This window comes from Crotalus tigris, unplaced genomic scaffold, assembly GCF_016545835.1.
Source record: "Crotalus tigris isolate CLP2741 ecotype Arizona unplaced genomic scaffold, ASM1654583v1 scf7180000018525.42219311030:4301911, whole genome shotgun sequence".
Classification (NCBI taxonomy): domain Eukaryota; kingdom Metazoa; phylum Chordata; class Lepidosauria; order Squamata; family Viperidae; genus Crotalus; species Crotalus tigris.
The window spans coordinates 1,283,470-1,305,290 of NW_024097057.1; the positions used below are offsets into that span (position 1 = coordinate 1,283,470).

Below are 21,821 nucleotides of genomic sequence, written 5' to 3' on the forward strand. Positions count from 1 at the left end.
ACCACCAACTGCCAGTAGATTTAGATTTTTCTTTTAAATCCACCCTTTATTATTTTGATAAATAACTCAAGGCAGCAAGCCTACCTAAAGCTCCTTCCTCCCCTTATTTTCCCCACAACAACAATAACATCCACAACTCTTTGAGGTGTGTTGTGCTGAGATAAAGTGACTGGACCAAAGTCACCCAGTTGTTTGCCTGCCTAAGGCAGGATTAGAACTCGCCCTCTCCCACTGATTGGCCCAAACTTATCAGGCTGGCTTCATGCCCAACTCACTGGCCCCTGGGGATTGGCCCAAAATCACTCAGTTGCTTTCATGTCTAAGGCAGGACTAGAACTCACCATCTCTTGAGGATTGGCCCAAAGTCACGCAGCTAGCATTCATACCTAAGGCAGCGCTAGAATTCACAGTCTCCTGGTTTCTAGCCTGGTGCCTTAACCACTAGACCAGACTGGCTACATCTGCCGTTCCACCAATTACACAGGGTGGGCATGTTCCAGGTCCCTTCCCTTAAATGCCGTCATCTGATTTGACATATACAAATATCTCAGGAAAACTCAAATATTGGGGAAAGTTTTTTTTCTTCTGTTCCCAAAACAGAAGAACCCCTAAAAAGGAGTTGTTGATAGGCTGAAAAAAAGAATTACCCCCAATTTTCCTGTTTTGGCTATCAGATGTTTAGGCGTGACCAAAGCAAGACTTCGAAACAATAGCCTCAATTTGGGTATCAGGAAGAAAAATAATGATAAACAGCACTGCTTTTGCGTAGTGTTTATAATAGCCATCCTCTTCAACTGACTGGCCCTTCTGATCTAAACCATATTCTGTATTTACAGAAAGCCCTTTTCTAGTCTTAACTAACAACCTCCTTGTGTTGAATCACAACTTCTATTAGCCCCCACATGATGCTTCAAAGAAATGGGAATTGTGGTCCACCATGAAACTACAAAATGGCTAGATAGGAAGGCTGTTTTCTTGTATTTCTCCTTAAATCTCCACCAGGCAGAAATCTCCTAGGCACACTTAGCAAAACTCCCTTAAGACCCCTTTGCAGAATCAACAAAGGGGCAGAAATACTAAACAGGATTAATCGGCTGCATAATTATCCCGTTCCCCAGTCAACTCATCAAATGAATGTCAAACTTAAAATATCAAATCTTGGAAGACCTTGCTGAAAATGTAGATGATGATTGTATTTGGATCATTGGTTGTTGTGAGAGAACCAGGTGGAGGATCCTTTCATATATATTTTTTTTTCCAGTCTCATCCCTCCGTCCCTTTTTTACCTCCGGTGGAGTTTGGGGCAGGAGGGAAAGAAACAAGAAAATATCTAAACCTATTTATTATTTCCTTTGTGGAAAGAGAGATCTTCCCCAACTCTCTGTGGGAGCCCAAGAGACAGCTTTGCAAAACATCATGACCCCATAATAACCAGTTTGAAAGGGCTTTGCACAAGTTACACAGAAACACATGTACACACAGGCACAAAACCTTTGTTGTACACTTCCCTGTTTGTCGGTTGCCTGTCCCTCCCTCCACCTCCCCACGCCTCAAGGACAGGGCCTTGTAGCAATGTGATCTTTAGCACAGGCTCTGCAGTGGTATTGATTGCAAAGCACCGTCCTGCCGTATTTACCCAACACTCTCCCGCTGTTTGTAGGGCAAAGCTGAGCCAGGAAGGAAGGAAGGAAGGAAGGAGACCATGCATTATGCCATCTTCGCAAAAGCATTAGGACCCCTGCACACCTATTCCCAAAACTCTCTAAGGATCAAGCCAGTCAAAGAAATACGGATCAAGCTCGTGGAATCAAGATGCTTGCTCCTGGGGAGGAAAGCTATGGCAAATCTAGACAGCATACCAAAAAGCAGAGACATCACCCTGCCAACAAAAGTACGTATAGTCAAGGCCACAGTTTTCCCAGTTGCAATGTATGGCTGTGAAAGTTGGACCGTAAGAAAGGCTGAGCGCCAAAGAATGAAGGCCTTTGAACTATGGTGCTGGAGAAGACTCCTGCGAGTCCCCTGGACTTCAAGGCGATCAAACCGGTCAGTCCTAGAGGAGATCAACCCTGACTGCTCCTTAGAAGGCCAGATCCTGAAGTTGAAACTCAAATACTTTGGCCATCTAACGAGAAGGAAGGACTCTCTGGAGAAGAGCCTAATGCTGGGAAAGATGGAGGGCAATAGAAGAATGGGATGACAGAGAACCAGGTGGCTGGATGGAGTCACTGAAGCAGTAGGCGTGAGCTTAAATGGACTCCAGAAGATGGCAGAGGACAGGAAGGCCTGGAGGAACGTTGTCCATGGGGTTGCAATGGGTCGGACATGACTTTGCAACTAACAACAACCATAGTAACATAGAACCATAGTATCATGGAACTCTAGAACCCCAGAACCCTAGAACATCAATCCATGGAATATAGAACTATAGGGCTGGAAGGGACTTTGGAGGTCTTCTAGTCCAGCCTCCAAGGTAGGAGACTTTAATACCACCCCAGTCAAATGGAAAAAGGAAAAAGTTTCAATATCTAATCAACTTTACGTTTCCACCTGCCCCGATCCAAGTAACCTACATCCTACTGAAGAGCTGGTGAAGTGGCATTTTTGCCCAAACCAAATCAGGTTGTTTTTTTTTTTTTAAATCAAAAGGGAAGGAATCTAGCAGAGTGAGCATTCCTGCTTGGGGTTTTTTTTTCTTAATTTTTTTTTCCTGACAAAAAGCAAAAATGTCAGAAAACAATAGCTCTTACATTGGGATAGACTTTCCCAAGAGTCATGGCAAATATCTGCTTGCTCCCTTTTTGTGCTTCTTCCCAAACACCATCAAATAGTTTTTGCAAAGAGTTTTGTGAGACGGTGAAAAACACCCTTCGATACAGGAGGAAGAAGTAACAGGCTGCAGAACAGGTTTGTCCTGAAACAAAATTGCAACTGATTAATCAGCTTGCTGGAATCTCAGAAGGAAACCACACACCTTTCTGTTTTAAACTTTGCATCTCTACCCCCAATTCCTGCCCATTTCCTGCAGACTTAGCTGGCAGTGAGTGGGAAAGCCTCAGCTCTGTTTGTTAGGTGTTAGCCTTGGTTAATTAAGCACATGTGGACAGGCATGGAGGTGACCCTCTTCAACTCAAGATGTACATCTCTTCAATCACAGAGCCACAATCTTTAGAGAACAACAAGCACATCTGGAATTCTCAGAGCACGTCTGGGGCAATCTCACAAAATGGCTGGTGTGTTGGATACGAACACTTGCCAAAAATTTATAAGGAGGCCAATTTATAAGGAGGTTCTTTCTTTCTTTCTTTCTTTCTTTCTTTCTTTCTTTCTTTCTTTCTTTCTCTTTCCTTTCTTTCTCTCTCTCTCTTTCCCTTCCTCTTCCTCCTCCTCCTCCTCCTCCTCCTCCTCCTCCTCCTTTTCTCCCAGGATACTTTCTACCAATTTGTCTGATTTCTGAGCAGGTGGGCAATCTTTCATTTTAGCTTCAGGACATGAGAATATACACAAAGCTTTGTTGAGTGCATGAAATGAACATTAGGTTGATAATGGCTCTTTGTAGCATAGCCATTTCCTTTTACTTATTTTTGATTAAAGAGTTACTTTAAAAAAATCGGGTAGGGCTTGGACCTTGGTAAATGCTAAGAGGCAAATGCAATACAATCATCTGTTCATAAATGAGATGATTATGGCGTTCATTCACAAACTGATGTCTCTTAGAAGAAACCCCCCCCCCAGTTTGACTCAAATGCTTTCTTGCTATAACCCCCCCTTTTTATTAAGAACCAGCCTGTCTGCCATTTCAGTAACTCTGCTTTTTAATTAGTGATGTTGTAAACATTTAGTGTACACCCGTTTGAGAAATTTTGAAGGAAAGATGATAAATCCTGCAAGTTAAGTAAAGAGAAGTCATAATTGGAAGATGTTGTTATTTATCCTTCTTTAGCATGGAAACATATAAAGGCTACCTTTAGGACAAGTACTTTTGTATGTGGTTGTGTATGTGTGTGTCTGAGAGAGAGAGAGAAAAAACATAATTTTCTGCTATCTGTGAGTTTTGAAGAATGTTCAGATGTTTCTAATACCTGAACCTAAAACTTTATTCCTTAGGTATACAGCTCTCCAACATCTAGCTGAAGTTACCCAATCTATCTTCCATTTTGTTTTTATCCTATCAACTACTTAAAATTATCTCCTCCTTTATAATAATAAAAATTACTCTATTTTGCTTTACTTTAGTTTTCCCAAATGCATCTGTTCCCTAAAGATAGAAACCTATAATTTCGTTGTTTTGTAAGCTGAGAATCAGGGATGACAAGTGTTGTGCTCTCGTCATCCTTGAGATTCTCAGATAGAATCCAAGTTGCAAATAGACACCTGAGCCAAATCACTAAAACATAATTTGGATGCCTACAATCTTCTTTCACAGGACAGACAGTATATATATGACTACTCTTCCACTTCAACACTATCCATCGCTACCTGAGTTCTGGTAAACTCAAAGAAAGCATGTTATTTTGTGTTGTTTTAAGACAATATCCTAATCTGGCACCTGAAGTATGTTTATTTCTTTCGTCTCCAGCTTGGTCCCTTCTAGAAGTGTTCTAATTCAGTTCCTATCATCTTCAGCCACCATAGACTCCTATTTTCTGTGTTGCTTTTGGTGGGAACTGAAAGATGTCTTCGTAGAGTCCTATTTAACCTGTGGCATTCCAGATGTTCCTGGATCTCAACTCCTAGCAGCTATAGAAATAGCATGGGAGAGAGTTCAGAAACATCTGGCATGCCCATTTCTACCCTTCAGAGCTATGATTTGCTGCAGGTGCAAGGGTGACTAGTAGATGCGTTGAAGTTGGAAAAACCAAAGGAGGGAACACATGCTCAAAATGTTTTGCTATAATAAACACCGCCCTCTCGCCATAGCTATGCACACCAAAATCACAAAATATGGCAATAGCACTTAGACTTATATATTGCTTCACAGTGCTTTTACAGCCCTCTCTAAGAGGTTTACAGAGTCAGCATTTTGCCCCCCCCAACAATCTGGGTCCTCATTTTACTGAGTTAACCTTGACCCCTGTCAGGATCGAACTGCTGACAGTGAGCTGAATTACTGCATTCTAACTCTTGCGCCACCACACAAAATACGAACCAGTTGCTGAGCATCTGAATTTTGATCATCTGATCATGGGGATGCTGCAAAGGTCGTAACCCTGAAAAACGGTCACAAGTCACCTTTTTCTACTGCTGTTGTAACTTTGAATCGTCACTAAATGAACTGTTATAAATTGAGGAATACCTATACTATTCCCTGTACTCATAAGAAGTACCTTTCGCTAATGCTACGGTCACACGGGCAATGGAAACCTCAGCTTGTAATGCATGACCAAGAGCATTTTCGCCCAGACACTCTTGAGTCTTAAGCCGTCATCCTAGTGGAATAACATACAAGGGAAAACAGTTGACACTTGCTTTGTTTTGTGTTATTAAACTCCACATCCGTCCCATATGTACAGACACACTTCTATATCTACAGTTTAAAAACCAGAAATGGGCAATGCTTGTATCAAGTCCAACTAAAATGGTTTGAAAGAGACAATTCTCAACATCTCCAGATGCAAAAGGGTTCAGTGGGGGAGAGGCAGGAGGCTTTTAAAAGGAGACTGGACAGCCACTTGTCTGAAATGGTATATAGGGTCTCCTGCCTGAGCAGGGGGTTGGACTAGAAGACCTCCAAGGTCCCTTCCAACTTTTTATTATTATTTATTTATTGATTTATTTATTTATGAGACTTATATACCGCTTTAAGTGCAAGCACTCTCTAAGCGGTGTACACCAGTAAGCAATGTATATATATATTTACATTGCCCCCAACAATCTGGGTCCTCATTTTACCTACCTCGGAAGGATGGAAGGCTGAGTCAACTTGAGCCGGTGAGATTTGAACCGCTGACCTGCTGAACACAGTCAGCTAAAGTGGCCTGCAGTACTGCACTCTAACTGCTGCGCCACCACATTGTTGTTGTTGTTGTTGTTATTATTATTATTATGGATCAGTGCACAGTCAGCCAGATGTTCAGACTGGATTTAGCATTTTGTCTACCTATCGAGTCCTTACCAAGAACCTGGGATAGGCAGATGTGGATGTTTGATGGTATTACAGATATTGTCTCAGGATGGAAGCAGTTCCTAATAAGGCCGCCTTTTGCAATTGACTAATAGCGAATTTGTCAATGCCAATAGTGTTCAAGTGGTGCTCCAGTTGTTTTGGGATTGCACCCAAGGAGCCTATTACTATTGGTACTACCCTTGCTTGCTTTTGCCACAGTCTTTCTATTTCTATTTGTAGGTCTTTGTATTTTATTATCTTCTCCAGTTCTTTCTCGTCTATTCTGCTGTCTCCAGGCACTGCCACGTCCACTATCCAGACTTTTTTGTCTTTCTTATTGACAATTGTTAAGTCCAGGGTGTTATATTATTATTATTATTATGATTATGATTATTATTATTATTACTACTATTACTACTACTACTACTACTACTACTACCTTACACCATTCCAGTCAAATACGTCCCATTGATGTGCACTTACAACTCTGCCTCTTTTCTCCACCTGAGATGCTCACCTCTACCTACTGAGCAGTTTTTCTGCACCTAAAATCTTATTAGCTGAGCTTGAAAAGCTAAGCATGGCTGGACAACATCTGGATAGAACTACCAAGAAATCCCAGGATTCTAAACAAACATTTTATTAATTTGTTTCTTTGCTTATTTCCTGCCTTTATTATTATTTTAATAACTCAAGGGGGCAAACATATCTAATACTCTTTCCTCCTACTTTATATTTATTTATTGGTATTTGTTATCTTTACAAATAGCTCAAATTGGCAAACATATCCAACACACCTTCCTCCTCCTCTTTTGCCCAGAACAACCCTGTGAAGTGGGTTGGGCTAAGAGTGGGACTGACCCAACATCACCCAGCCAGCTTTCACAGCTAAGGCAGGACTAGAACTCAGAGTCTTCTGGTTTCCAGGTCAGCACCTTCACCACTAGACCAAACTTTAAAAAACAAAAGCAAAACGTAGCAAAATACAACTCTTGGCAAGAGATACACAATGTTTTATTCTTGCCAAAGAACCACATGGCCCTGTCCATGTAGACAGCAGGAATCAAGCTTGATATGAAGGATTTTTTTTTTTACCTTAAATCAGAGAAATCCTCTTCCCAAAGAAACATCTCTACGTTTGCACCCCTTTTATTCAGGATACACCATAAAACAGGGAAATCCACACTTTGTTTTGAGAGATTGTGCACTTGACAGCATAAAGAAGCAGTATCTTATCTATTTAAACGTCTTCTAACATGGACCTGACCTTACATCAACTCCTATTTTGAGACAGGTTTCCGTGTTTTCAATTCTCCATCAACAGACAAGAAGATCCTCAGTGGGAATTAAAAGAACCAGGGAGAATTAGCTGACACCATTTAAATAAAATATACATGGTCAATAAAAAAGCACAAGCGTCTTCACAGCCAACTTGGAAGCTGAACAAGATCTCCGAATAAACAGAGGCGCGTAAATACACTAGAAAACATTGCCAACAATGCAAAATAGAGACTAGCCATTTTCTATCCCTCTGCCAACAGATGCCCGGACAGGTGACTGTCTAGACTCAGTGTGAACAGAAACAAGGAAAGGGAACCAGCCTAGAACTGCCTTGCGTAAATCAAGCTGCCGTTGCTGCTAAGGAAAGCCTCCTTAACACAGGGGGTCTTCGACTTACGATGACAACGGAGCCCAACGTTTTCAAAGCTAAGCAAGAAGGTTGGGTTGTGCTCCATTTTACGACTTTTGTGACAGGTGCTAAGCAAATCACTGCGATTGTGAAGTGAATTATGCGGTTGTGAAATGAATCCGGCTTCTCCCATGGACTCTCCTTGTTGGAAGCCAGCTGGGAAGGTTGCAAATGGTGATTGCATGGACCTTAGGACTTTGCAACTGCCGTAAATACATGCCCATCATAAATTCAGTGCCAAGCGCCTGAATTGTGACCACATAAGTTGAGGTGTACTTGTATTTCTTTCTGATAAGCACAAAGACATGTTTGCAAGTCTTCAGACTGTGCATTCCCATGGATACTTTTGCCGATCTCAAGGTTCACGGTGTTTCTGAAGGAGCCTGTGTGTTTACAGTGCAAAGTATACAGTGTCACTCCTATTGTTCAGGTTAACTAATTCCACAAAAATCCGGCTTCGTTCACCAGGACAAAGAGCAATCTGCTAACACCCTGCAGAGGGTGGGGCTCACCTGACTGCTTTTCCTTGGTCTGCCCAAAGTCTGCTCGCTTGAATCGCCTGGAGGTCCACTTTCCCTTTCTAAACCCATGCTCGCAGGGCCAGACATTGTTAGGATACATGTCATTTTTTCCCGTCCAAAGTCATGCATTGTATTAGGCCTTTTGGGGGACCCTTGCCAAGAATAGTAACATTCCTTGAAAATTCTGGAGTCCTTGGTGCTCTCTGAGCTTGGGTTTTTTTTTTTTTTGGCAAACCTTTCATTCATTCTCTAGCAGAGAGCAAACCATGCTCCCTTCCCCCTTTATGATGTTACCTAGTTGGGTCATGAAATGTCTACAAAGAAACAACCAAGCTCAGAAGACACCAAGGACCCCATCATCATCACCATCACCACCATCATCATCATCCTTCCTGCAAACCCCACTCCCTTCTAGCACTGATGATGCTACCTAGTTGGGTCATGAAACGTCAAGAAAACAATCAAGCTCGGTGGGCACCAAGGACGCCACTGTTCAACCCTGAGCTACTAATATTGTCTTCTATTGGTACAGGTCGTCCTTGGCTTACAACGGTTCACTTAGTGACCATTCAGAGTTAAATGAAAAAAAATGACATGTCCATTTTTCATAGTCACGAACTTTGCAACCTCCCCATGATTGTGTGATCAAAATTCAGATGCTTGGCAACTAACTCATACTTATGACGGTTGCAGCATCCCTGGGTCACATGATCCCCTTCTGCAACCTTTTGACAAGCAAAGTCAATGGAGAAAGCCAGATTCACTTAACAAGCAGGTTACTAATTTAATAACTTCGGTGATTCACTTAAGAACTGTGGCAAGAAAGGTCGTAAAATGGGGCAAAACTCACTTAACAAATGCCTCACTTAGCAACATAAATTTGGGGCTCAGTTGTGGTTGTAACACAAGGACTACCTGTATTCCTAAAAGCTGCCCTTACTTTAGCACACTGACTTTTGCACAGCCTCTTGATTCTGTTCTTCAGACTTGGCAAAGGTATCCTGAAATGGTCAAGAACATCTGTTGTTCTATTTCTGTTAGACAATAGATCAACAATGGCGAACCTTTTAGAGACCGAGTGCCCAAACTGCAACCCAAAACCCACTTATGCATCGTTGGGTGCCGGGTGGGTATGGCCCATTGGGTGGGCGTGGCTGCGGTGGTAATGGCAGACTGGGTGGGACTAAAAAGTTCTTCCAACTTTGCAAGATCTTTTTTTTCTCACGAGAAGATGAAATTGATTGATTGAACCTTTTTTTTTTTTTTTGCACATGGCGGTGGAGGCCTAAAGCGAAAAGGTTTTATAAAACCCAGCTGAAGGCCTAGGACTGGGGCGACGGCGCGCGTGCCACAGAGAGGGCTCTGAGTGCCGCCTCTGGCACCCGTGCCATAGGTTCGCCACCACTGCAATAAATGGTCTTGAATCACCTTGGTGTACATATCACATTGTACCCGAAGATGCCTGGAGTTTGGTTTTGGCTTAGCGTGTCCATGTGAATTCAGCAATCTGGGTTTGAAAACCATGACCCATAGATACAACAATTTGTGAAGCTAGTTGGCTGATTCAACAAGCATTTAAGAACTTAAATGTGTGAACTCAGTCACTGTGGCCTTATAAAGCAAGGGGGCCAGAGAAGGCCAGCTTTTTCAAGACTGCATTAACCTTTGAAGTGGAGTGGGGGGGGGGGAGAATGATTTACAGTTTGTGATTTTCATCATGCATTAATTAGCTTATTCACTGGGGCTTCTTCTGTGCAGTACAACTTGTTTTTTTTTAAATCGTAGCATAATTTAATTTGTGTACCCAGCCAACTGTGGCCTTTCCCATTATTCACGATTACAACAATCTGTGACTTGGTACAGCAGGCGAAGGTGGACAAATCCATTGAGGGTGGGTAAACCTAAGTTGCAATTGGTGATAACAGGATACTGTCTAATAAAAAGTATTGAATGTAATTACGGTGTGTTGCTTAAGAAGTGTGACTGAGAGGGAGGCATGGAGGCAGAAGAATGGCAAAGTGTATTTAAGCTGCTTCAGCTGTCTTTGGTTGAAAGAAGCAGGGCAAGATCTAACTTGCAGCCAGAATACTCATTTTGGAATAATTTCTAAACCACCAAAACTCACTTTGCAATCTTAACTGGTTTTTCATGAAATTTATCCAACTGGAGAGTGAAAGAATAGAAATATATCATGCCTCCTCCCTCCCTCCCCCCCCCTCAAAATACTTCAGTTTTTCCAGAGGCTTCTGTTCTCCTGTAATTAAGGGTGATTCAGCTCAGCATGAAGAGAAAAAAAAACACAAAACACCAGCAGCCTTGAAACAACACAGCATATTCAGGTCTATTTTCCAGACAGATACTTGTCAAAGAAACAGCAACCTAGTAACTGGGTTCACCTCCTCAGCAAATCCACTTGCAGTGATTCAAAGGAGATGCAAACCCCCCCCCCCCCACACACACACATTCAACAAAGCTTTGCAACTGCATTTATCTACTTTCAATTTTTTCCTCCAATTTCCAGCAAATATTTACGTTCACATGTGATTTGAACTAAGTAAGCCAAGCTATTCCTCGTGTTTAGAATAACCCACAGAAAAGGAGCAACGTTATTCCGCAAGGACGTCAGAAAGAAAAGTACTGGGCGAATTCATACATTGTTCTAAGCCAGAACAGACCAATCACGTGATATTCTACCAAGCATGCAAGCCAACTTCCTAAAACTCTAGGTCAGCCTTCTTCAACCTGGTGTCTCCTAGATGAGTAAGATTTACTGAATTGGATTTGTACAGCCATCCATCTCATAGGCATGTATAATAAAACAATCTATTAAAAACCATTACAAGCAATACATTTAAATTAAAAAGATGATGAAAAACGCTGGCTGAGGAATTCTGGGAGTTGAAGTGCATATATCATAAAAGGGCCGAATTTGAAGACCCTGGGTTAAGGGATGGGAAACAGCTACTCAGTCCTGGGAAAGTGGGAAGTAGGAACAAAAATTTCGGAATAGCCTTGACCTTGATTCAATCTGGGGACAGAGAGAACTCTTGTCAGCTTCTGAAATTCTGCTATTCAATGCCACATCAATAAAGTAAAATTTTGGAAATCTACCTGGTCTCTTTTTCCTAATCTGGCCTACCTTGAAAGGCTGGCCATCATTAAAAACAAGGAGATTAAATCAAATCAACACTATTAAAATGTGTTGAACTTAATTAAGCATTTTCCCATATGCTTTGGGATATCTTGCTATGGTCTGGCTCCTGTACAACTTTGCTGCAGAACAGCAGTCTCCAATCTTTCCGGCACCAGGGATTGGTTTGAGAAGAAAAACAGTCTTCCCAAGACTGGGGGCAGGAGGAAGGAGAGGATGATTTTGTGTGCAACCTAGATCATACATGTGTGCAGATGAAGCTTTACTCACTTGCCTGACACTTGCATAGCCCGGTTCCTAACAGTCCCCATACAATGGTACTGGTCCGTGGCCCAGGGGTTGAAGGACCCCTTGCTGCAAAGGATGCTAAATTTCCGTTACACGTTTCAGAAGTTTATTACAATCCTTGAAAGCTTCCAAACCAAACTGCCACACAAGTCATCTAAGCTCATCTAAAAAATTTCCAAGTGAATTCGCCTGTGCAGATTTGTCACTGTGTTCAACAACTACTTAGTTAAGCAACTAATATATTCATCTATATCTAAATGGTCAACATGAACTTGCTAACTGAACGTTCCAGTCGTAATCATTCTTAGCAATGACTTAGGACATCCAAGTTTTTAAAATAGCTCACACACACACGATACCAAGCGAGGATTTTCAATAATAACAAAAAAGATTCTCTGAACAACTCATGGAGGAGTAGTTGACAGGTAACACGAAGAGTTGGTACATTTCAGGTAGAAACCAAAGAGACACTCCCTAGGATGATGAAAGACTGGGCACATGGTGGTAAACTAGTAATTTATAGTGAAGGAGAGATGTTTTAGCTACGGACTGTCCTCACATTTGCACTTTCTAACTGTACCAACTTCTAGCATTCATCACTGGTCAACTAAACACCATTGACAGTGATCATTCCACACAACTAAGCTAGGCTTGATTTAACTCCGTTTACTGAATAAACGTCAGTTGGCTACATTCACAAACCCTGGCTTAACTGCAGTTCAGATTGGCTGCAAACGCCACGGTGGGGTTCAAAAGAAAGGAAAGCAAACGGCGCATGGGTTTAGGGTTAACTGGTTGAACTCAGCTGCTGCAGGCCCCATCCAATGTGGCCGCACACGTGGCAGTTGGTGCCAGCCAGCCTTGGTGTAGAATAAACATGCTTTACTTGGCAGGGGTGAACAACTGCAGTTGCTTGACAATTTTCAAAGCGAAAGTCTCCTTTTTGCTTGATTGCATCCGTTGGAACCCTGCTCCCTGCATTCACAAGTTAACCCTCACCTGTTGGAGAACCCGATCCAGAGGCTCTGCTTTGGTCAAGCTTTCGGGGGTTAACCCTGTCAGTTCTCGGCAAGGCTCGCTTAGTTCCAAATTGTCTGCCTTCACCAGGCATTTGTGCAGCGTCCCTACCTGAAAATGTTTAACAAAGAGAGCAGAGGGAGAGGGGGAGGGGAGAGACAAAAGTAAAACTCCAGGAACTGGATGGAGCGACTGTAAAAATAATGTGTATTAAAAGGAAACTAGAACCACAGCTGGCCCCATCGAAACGGGAAGGGATGGCTCGGAGATGCAGTTGCTAATTTCACAAACATCCCATCGTTGCCTTCAAGGAGACTCACAGCCTTCCCATAAAAATATAGATTATTTTTAAGAGACCCAGCTGCAATTCTTGCATCATTCTAGTATAGTGGGGGAGAAAAAAATCAGATGATCCCATCAGAATGGACTCGATTTAGGGATCCCAGGGGCAGCCCTTGACCCTCCCTCTGTGATTTTTTTTTTCAAATTATTCATCTGAAATTCATTGGGGGCCGGGGGAGGGGGGCGAATAAACAGAGGGATTGGACCTAGTTCTTTTGGGTTGCATAAAAACAGGTTTTCCTCCCACTCCAGTTTAATTCCCTGTATCAAGCGACAGGTTTCCCAAGCAAACATGCAGGCCTGATTTCAAACACAGAAACAAAAAGGTACATATCCAATATCCCAAACACGGTTAAAAGGTCAGTTTTTACAAGAAGCCTTTAGAGTCGCTAAAATGTTTCTACTGACCGAGAACAAGGGGGTAAGGAGATTTAATTCTTTAGTAATCTGGATTTTTGTCATCTGGATTTGGCTCTCCTCATTAATTTCAAGGGGAAAGTTTGAACTGAGTTTTCATTGATTGCACACTGGTCCAAACTTAATAGTTTCTCCCTGCTTTCTCCCATCCCACCAGCCCCCACCACCCCCAAGCCAAGTTTGGGGGAGAAAAGCAAAGCTTATTTCAGCCCTCTTTGCTCAAGCAGAAATCCCACTGGGATGGCTGAAAGGAGAGAGAAGAGGGATCTCGATTAAATGCATTCACCTCTCTTTCCTTTTTCTGCCTCTCTTTTGCAAATTGCCCAACAGCGTATGAAGAGTTTGGGAAGTCATACCTTCTTGCTGGGAAGATCCACAACTTGCCACACCAACAGAATTAGTTCCCTCTCATCGGACCCCAGCTTAGCCCCATTTCCACCAGCGGTTGCCCCAAACAAGACCACCAAACAGTCACTGTGCGGAGAAGAAGCCGTCATGACCACAGAGGGGGGGGAACAGCTACAATCAAAAGCAGAGGTAAAGGAGGGGGGGAAAGGAGGAAGAGAGAAGAAAGAAAGAAAAAAAGAAAAAAGAAAAAAGGAGAGAGAGAAAGAAAGAGAGAAAAAGTATAAAACAAGCCAAACACAAAAACTTACAAATAAAGGGCACCCCTTTCCCCAAGTGATCAAAGGGAAGATATAAAAAGGACAATCTCAGAAAAGCCAGAACTATGGGGAAGGGGAACAGGGTGAAGGTAGCTAAGATTCAAATAATATCTAATAAAGGGGGAAAAAGTGTTATCTATTTGCCGTTGTACCTGGATTTTAGGTGAACTCTTTCTCCCCAGGTCTAACTGGGGGATAAAATTTAACAAGCAGTCCGTTTGTCTCCCTCTGACATCATGGCAGGAACCCAGCCTAGGTTTAAAAAAAAATAAATCTTTTTTTCCTAGCTCTCTTTTTCCTAAGTTACCTGCCCCTCGGTAGAAGCACATGACCTGAGTCAATTTCCCAACAGGCGAGGCCATTGGGCCTGCAGGAAAGGTAGAGGTGGGACCTGGAATAAAATCCACGCCCAGCTGCATCTACCTGATTGGGTTTGTGTATGTTTGGTTGGAGAGGGAGGGAGGGAGACAAGAGAGATCAGGAGGGAAACTCCCTTTCTCAATTTTAACTTTAATTTCAGGAAGCGCCTTAACCTGTTCTGATTTTTTTTTCTCCCTCTCGCTCTCTGCCTCTCTGTCTCTCTCTCTCCTCTATTTCAGGAGTTCTTTATCAGCAGGTGGAATGCAAACTCCTGTCCAAAATGCACAAGCTCCAGTGATGGGATTCAGCCAGTTTGCACCACTTTGGCAGAACCGGTAGCTCATTTTTTGTTGCCCAGGCCCAGACTGGACTTCCAGAAGCGGCACCCACACAGAGAACCGGTTGTTCACCTATTTGAATCCCACCATTGACGAGCTCCCTCCAAAGGTTTTTTGGTTCCAAATATTTTGTGTTTGGCTCCCCTCTGGTCACCTGCCTATTTCTGTCACCTGAAACGTAAGAACAGTTCTCTTTGGATCACAAGGAATGTGGCCAAAATCGTTGAAGTGAAGAGTCCATTTTATAAAGCCGTAGGAGTTATAACCGGATCCTCCACAGGGCAAAACTCGCACAAAATGAAATGTCCCTGCTGATGTGAGTCAAAAGCCACAATCTCAAATTCTAAGGCTAGTTTTCTCAGTTTATGGAGAAGCAAAACATTTTGGGGTTGAAGAAAACCAGCTTCTGAAGCAGTGTTTTTCAAACGTGATAACTTCAAGAATTCTGGAGTTGAAGTCCACAGATCCTAAGAGTTGCCATGTTTGGAAAACAAGATTCTAAAGAATAGCGACCAACTGGACAAGTCTTCCAAATGCATTGGCAGATCACCAATGTCTATGAAAAAAAAAACCATTGCCTGTTTAAATTTCAATTCCCTTTTAAAATGAATCTCAGCAGAAAATCTGTCTTTATTAAAAGCAGCTACACTGTATGAGCCACAGACCACAGAGCCCTATCTATTTAGACCTGCATTTCTCTTCTTAAACTTGAACAACGAAGCCCCTTGGAAAAATTCACATTTTGCATGCAGGAGATTATGCTAAATCTTCATACCTCAAGGTATGAATCTTGAGATCAGATTCTAGAAACATCCTCTGGAATTAACAGGTATTGAAAGAAAACACCCGGGTGGGAATCTTTAAAGCAGCCCCCATTTCAGTGGGCCCTCTACAACTGCTTTGAGGAATTGCAAACAGGTACAAATGTCTCACTTAATGACTGCTTGTTCAGTGACTGTTCAGAGTTACAACAGAGCTGAACTGGTGGGATTTACAAGTGTTCTCTCAGTTGTGGCTGTTGCACCATCCCCATAGCCACAGGGTTGTGATTTGGGCACTTGTAAGTTGTGGTCCTCAACTTACAACCACCACTGAGCCCAAATGTTTTGTTGCTAAGCAAGACAGTTGTTAAATGAGTTTTACTCCCTTTTACCACCTTTCTTGGCACAAATTGCTAAGTGAATCCCAGCTATTGTTAAGTTAGTAACTGCTGGAATTGCAGGTGAAGTGATATAAAGTTGCATTTAATGGTTGAGCCGCTCAGCAACAGAATTTCTGGTCCCAATTACCATTGTTAAGCAAGGTCTACTTGTACTATCCCACACAACCCACAACACATAATCCAATTTGAAGCATTGCACCACCTCACTATATTCTGCCTTCAGTTCTGAGTGAAAAGTGAGGTGAGTCTAATAAATCAATAAACACATAATAAATATCCTACGCTTTGCTACTGTTGTAGCTTCTGGTTTTATGTTTTAAGGTGAACTCTATTTTTTTTAAGTGAAGCAAACAAGCTACTTAGAGAAATAGGTGAATTGTGCATACATTTTGTTTATAAATCTTCCAAATAAATAAGCAGAGAACTGGCAATAGAGTAGCTAAATACTCTGAAGGTGGAGGAACTTTCATCCCAATTTCAGAATCCTTCTTGTGAGTTACTATCTTAATTCTCCATCTTGGTGTTATAAAGGGAATCTTGCTTAATTTAGCTGTAGGTAAATGTCTTTCTAGAGATGGTCACAATGTAACAGAAATATTATATAAATAATTTCAGGCAAACTGGCAGACCTCCTCTTCATTTGTCATTATTTATTATATAAAACTTGAAAAGTTGCTTTCCTTCACAAGGGTGTGGGTAGGCCACATATATCTTAGAAAATAGAAAGTACCACAAAAATGTAATAATAGGGTGCTCCTTACATTTGCTGTAAGTGGCTCCCCTTCTCAATTAAAAAACAGGAAATTAAAATGAAGGAAAGCACCCTTCGTGGCTGGAATGGAGGGCAGGAAGCCATTTCACCTAATTTGCCTTCTGGGAAAATGGAAACCGGTCATATCCATCCTGGCAGCCATTTTGTGAGGGTACCAACCAGCCTTTCTAGCAGCCCTTTTTGGGAAAACCTCCACTTCTCATTCCCCAAAGTCCAAAGGGACCAAATAATAGAAAAAAACGAGGTTGCCTGAATCACAGCTTACAGGGGAAGACTCCTCACAACTGAGGAAGCTGAAAGAAAACAAGAACCTGGGAACCTAAAAGGGCCAGTGACGACTCGAAAGACATCCAAGTATTCTGTTTATATGATGCTCAAGCTAAAACTGAGGTTGTTTGTTGGTCCAGAGATGGGTGGTAGTGTGAGTCTCCTTTACCTGGCTGGGGGAATACCTGTCCCTTGAGTAGAAATTAATGGCCTTCAGGACCTAAGAAAATGGAATTGTGTGCCTGGAACACACAGGTCATTTGCACAGGTAGGCTGTGAAGGGAGTCTGCAAAATGCCTTTAACAGCAGCTGCTTTGTTATCTGGTCCAACGTGGGGAGGGGGAAGAGGAAAACAGTCCATTGTATTGTATTGTATTGTATTGTATTGTATTGTATTGTATTGTATTGTATTGTGGAGGGGGAGATTGGTATAGCAAGCGGCCATCTTGGAGGGGGCTAGGAATAAGGCAGACAGATTCAATTTGCTTTGCACTTTCCCCAGACATTTCCTTCTCCTGTATAGGCAGTCCTCGACTTACAACCATTCATTTAGTGACTTTTCCTCAGCCAGCCAAGTTTGGAGACCCCTGCTCTACTGTATTGTGATAGGTCAGTGTTTCTTAAGAGCAGCAATTTTAAGCATGGCTGGGGAATTCTGGGAGTTGAAGTCCACATGTCTTAAAGTCACTGGGTTTGAGAAACACTGATAGAGACTACCGTAATAGAATCTTGAAAGAATGACTGTTTATTTATATCCCTTTATTATTTTCATAAATAACTCAAGGCTGCAAATATATTGAATGTTTTTTCCTCCTCTTTTCCCCACTACAAACCCTGTGAGGTGGGTTGGTCTGAGAGTGTGACTGGCCCAAGGTCATCCAGTTGGCTTTTATGACTAAGGTGGGATTAAACCTCACCACCTCCTGGTTTTTGGCTTGATTTCTTAACTGCTAGTCCAAACTGTTTCTGTTTATGTTTCCCTCCTTTTTATACCAAAGAGAATGAAGGCAATGCAATCTTGAGCTTCTTTGCTATGCTTTCCTGTTTTCCCTGGCTAAGCTCATGATCACCACATATTTTCTCCAAGTTTATTTCTGTACTCCTCTACCCCAGCTATCTAGCATATCTAAAGAATTCTGCAAAGGGATCAGCACTGTTGGTAGTTATTAAGGCTTTCAGACATATATCCAACAGGTAGAGCTTTGGCTGAAGTCACCTCCATTTTGAATTTCATGATTATATCCTGCAAACACTCAGTCAAATTTCAGACTATCTTTTGGGATGAACTTTGCTTTTAAATATAGCATTTGCATTATAAAAATCTGTGTTGCGACAGATTTTTAAATTATTGCTTCCCCTGCTTTTAATTAAAGAATATATTGTTCTCTTTTAATAGATCTTTCCAGCTCCTTTGGGAGAAAGATCAGATTACAAATAAAGAACAATGCAAATTAATTCAGGATCCAAGCATCAAAGACCAAGGCAGTTCTTTCTGAGAGGAAAGTTGGAGTAGACAATTGTAAGTTATACATAATAGTAAAAAAACTAAAAAAACTAAAAATCTAGAGCCAATAGATCAGGGGTCTTCAAAGTTGGCCCTTTTATAACTTGTGGACTTCAACTCCCAGAATTCCTAACCCAGGCATGCTGGCTGAGGAATTCTGGGAGTTGAAGTCTACAAGTCATAAAAGGGCCAAGTTTGAAGACCTCTGTAATAGATGAAATAATGTTTTTGCTTTTCTGAAAATGGGGGAGTAGCTTGTTGTCTATTGTGAAGTGAGTCTTTGTCAAAAGGAGCTAATTATATGTACATATAAGAGTGTGTATCGGTTCACTGTTAGACGTTGTCATTGACTTAACAATTGTTTAGTGACCGTTTGAAGTTACGACGGCGCTGGAGAAAACCCACTTCTTTATAGTCAACAATTCAGCCAGGTCCACAATACCTAAAGAATTTGGGATTCTCGACTAAGTGGATTCATTTTGGTTGCTTTGATGGAAAGTATTTCATCCCTGTGTCATTTCAAACACAAATGTTTCTTGACTCATGACCAGAGACGTTATTAAATGAATCATGCCACTGTTAAGCAAATCCACCTTCCTTCATTTCCCAGAAGCTGACTGGGAAAATGGCAAATTTTGATCATGTGACCCAGAATGCTGCAATCATGGTAAATACATGCCAGTGGCCAAGTACCTAAATTTTGATCACATGATTTTAGGGATGCTGTGAAGGTCATAAGTAAGCAGACAAGTCGCATCCCAACTTTTTCAGTGCCAGTGTTACTTTGAATACTTGCTAAATGAAAGGTTGTGAAACGGGGACTCCCCTACCAAACTATATTTTCATTGGCCCTCCTATTGGCCAATTTCCCCCCCCACACACACACACAAACCTAGATTATCGGCCATTCTCTTCCATGGGTTGTCACTTTCCATCTTGACATTTTTCTCAAGTTGTCGTGGTATAAAATGCCACTTTCTGTAATGATGCTGGATAGTGTCAGCATCAGGGATGCATTTTTGCAGTGATGTGGGATTCCAGGTGCTCAGAGCGAGCAAAGTTTAAGCGAAACTGGGATTTTGCCAAAGAAAAGACATTTTCTTGCTTTAACATGACTTGTTTTGGTCATATTTGTAGAAACTTCTTGTTTTCAGGTTATAACCCAGGTCATGTGCATGGTGATAATTGATTTAATTGCCTATAGCTAAACTTTCAAAGCATCATTCTGCTTAATGATATTCCTCTCTGTTCTGCCTTTCCCCCTTCTTCCAAACAGAATGAATGACTGAGCAGAATGAAACTGAAATGTTCAGACCTGTTATAGTGTTGTTCTATGAGATATGAGCATTGTCAGAATAAATGTGCTAGTTTTGAGAGGTTTACTCCCCCCCTCTTTGCTTTAAATCAGGGGTCTCCAATCTCCGCAATTTAAAGACTTGTGGACTTCAGCTCTCAGAATTCCTCAGCCAAAGTTCCCAAGTTGCTTTAAATTATACAGGACTAGGAGGGAGAATTCTGCCTGAATCCCTGGAGACATACCATCTAACTTGGTGGCACCTTTGAGTTTGCTGTCTGCATGTTCTGTGCCCCAGATTACTTCCTTTCCTTCTTGAGAAGAACTGATCTTGCATAGACTTTCACAACAAGCAGGGGTGGCAGGCAGGAGTTGTAGGTAACAAGGGAGAAAGGGCGGAGTTTGGGAAAAATTCAGGTGAGCTGGCCCCAGGTATTTTCCAGGGAAGGGACAATCGAGGATAAGAATGTGTTCGGAAAGAACAGCATGAATCCGTGGTAGGATTTTATTAGTCAAGGAACGACATGACAATATTGACTTTTTTTCAAATACTAAGTATATGCACAACAGGTGCAGAATATGGTGTCCCTTGCTCCTCTCTCCCAGAATCCTATTTAATAGAAGGACATGCCCTGACCTGGCCTTCCCAGATGTCCTCAGTTGCCAGCTCCACACCCACCCACTTTAGCACATAGTTTGGCTTCGAAGACCACACTGATCATACACAAAGCTTTGGTTGTGAAAGCAAAGCAAAGAAACCACAGCATTTTGGTACCCGAGTCAAAAATGCCCCCAAAAACCTTTTTCTTGGCTCTGCTAGCATATGACACAGCCTCTGACATTCTCTCTCTGGGCTGGGACTTCTCAAATTTACATCCAGCAAGAGCCACAGGTTGGGAAAAGCGAAATAACAGAGGAAAGTTGAAGGGGAAGTCTTCCTTCCAAGAGCTGTCCTTTGTGCAACAGAATTTTGCAATGGATCAAACCTTGGGTCACAGCAGGTTGTTCTACATGCAATTCTGAACCTGGCCAAGCCCATTCCATCCATGGTCCTTGTTTATTCTGTTCGACTCTTTGCCTGACTGATGTTCTCTGTTCAATCCCCCAGCTGGCACTCTTCTTTGCTCAGTGGTGGGCAATCTTTGAGAATCAGTCAGGAGCAATTAGCAGAAATGAGTAGGGAAGAATTACATCTGAGAAGATAGAATGGGGGGAATGGTTACAAGTCCTCCCCAGGCATTCTCTATTGCTCATCCTCCCTCTCCCACTGACTGTTTTAGGTTGGCCCTAAAGGGAGTAACATCAGACACACCCACAGATCCTGGTGGAAAGAAGCTGATAACACATTGAGTGAAAATGTAGCTTCTTTCTGAAAGACCAATCCTTTTGAAGACTGATGGGGAACTATATTAAGTTGGTCTTCTGAAGCCAGGTTTCCTTCAGATGGATTGGGACTCTAATCCCAATGGTGTCAATTCTTCAGAGTTGGTCAAGTCAACAGATTTATTTATTTATTTACTCCTTAGGCTTATTTTCCACTTTTCCTCTAGGAACTCCAGTGGATTTGCATAGGACTCTCTCTTCATTAGCAATTCTGGGAAGGAGACTGAGCTAAGGAAGAGGGAGTGGCCCAAAATCACTCCAAGAACTTCTATGATTCCGGGTGAACTCGACTCAGATATTCCAACATCTTTAAAAGGAGAGTGGAAATGGGAGAGGAAAACAACTCTGCATTCCCTGCTTTAGATTTCAACAGAGTAGATTTATTTGGCATTATAGATAGTTCATCAGTTAATGCTTGGGGAGGAGACCAGTAAGAAACCCCATGATAGTAGACTAGATTGGGAAATGAAAAAAAAATTCTGTGAAGACGGTAACGTCAAGCCACTTCTAGATTGTTGTGAACAAAATGGCAGGAATCGGCCGG

General features: G+C 42.0%; 1 protein-coding gene and 1 long non-coding RNA gene across 5 annotated transcripts in view; one reads left to right on the forward strand and one right to left on the reverse strand.

The window, feature by feature from the left end:
• The window catches only part of ESRP2 (epithelial splicing regulatory protein 2), a 42,183-nt gene extending 27,655 nt beyond the window's left edge, over positions 1 to 14,528 (reverse strand). For 2 of the 4 annotated variants that reach the window (XM_039353505.1, XM_039353507.1), the window contains exons 1-3: positions 14,350 to 14,491; positions 13,889 to 14,051; positions 12,756 to 12,884 (exon numbers count right to left, since the gene is read on the reverse strand). In XM_039353505.1, the coding sequence (XP_039209439.1) occupies positions 12,756 to 12,884; positions 13,889 to 14,029 (270 nt within the window). In that variant the 5' untranslated portion in view covers positions 14,030 to 14,051; positions 14,350 to 14,491. Of the gene's footprint in view, positions 1 to 12,755; positions 12,885 to 13,888; positions 14,052 to 14,349 lie in introns of all 4 variants that reach the window. The other 2 variants (XM_039353504.1, XM_039353506.1) reach the window with 1 other exon arrangement.
• LOC120312602 lies at positions 13,950 to 15,548 on the forward strand. The gene is made up of 2 exons (XR_005557924.1): positions 13,950 to 14,069; positions 14,797 to 15,548. It is a non-coding gene; the product is annotated as an uncharacterized LOC120312602 (long non-coding RNA).
• Positions 15,549 to 21,821: the final 6,273 nt, after the last annotated feature.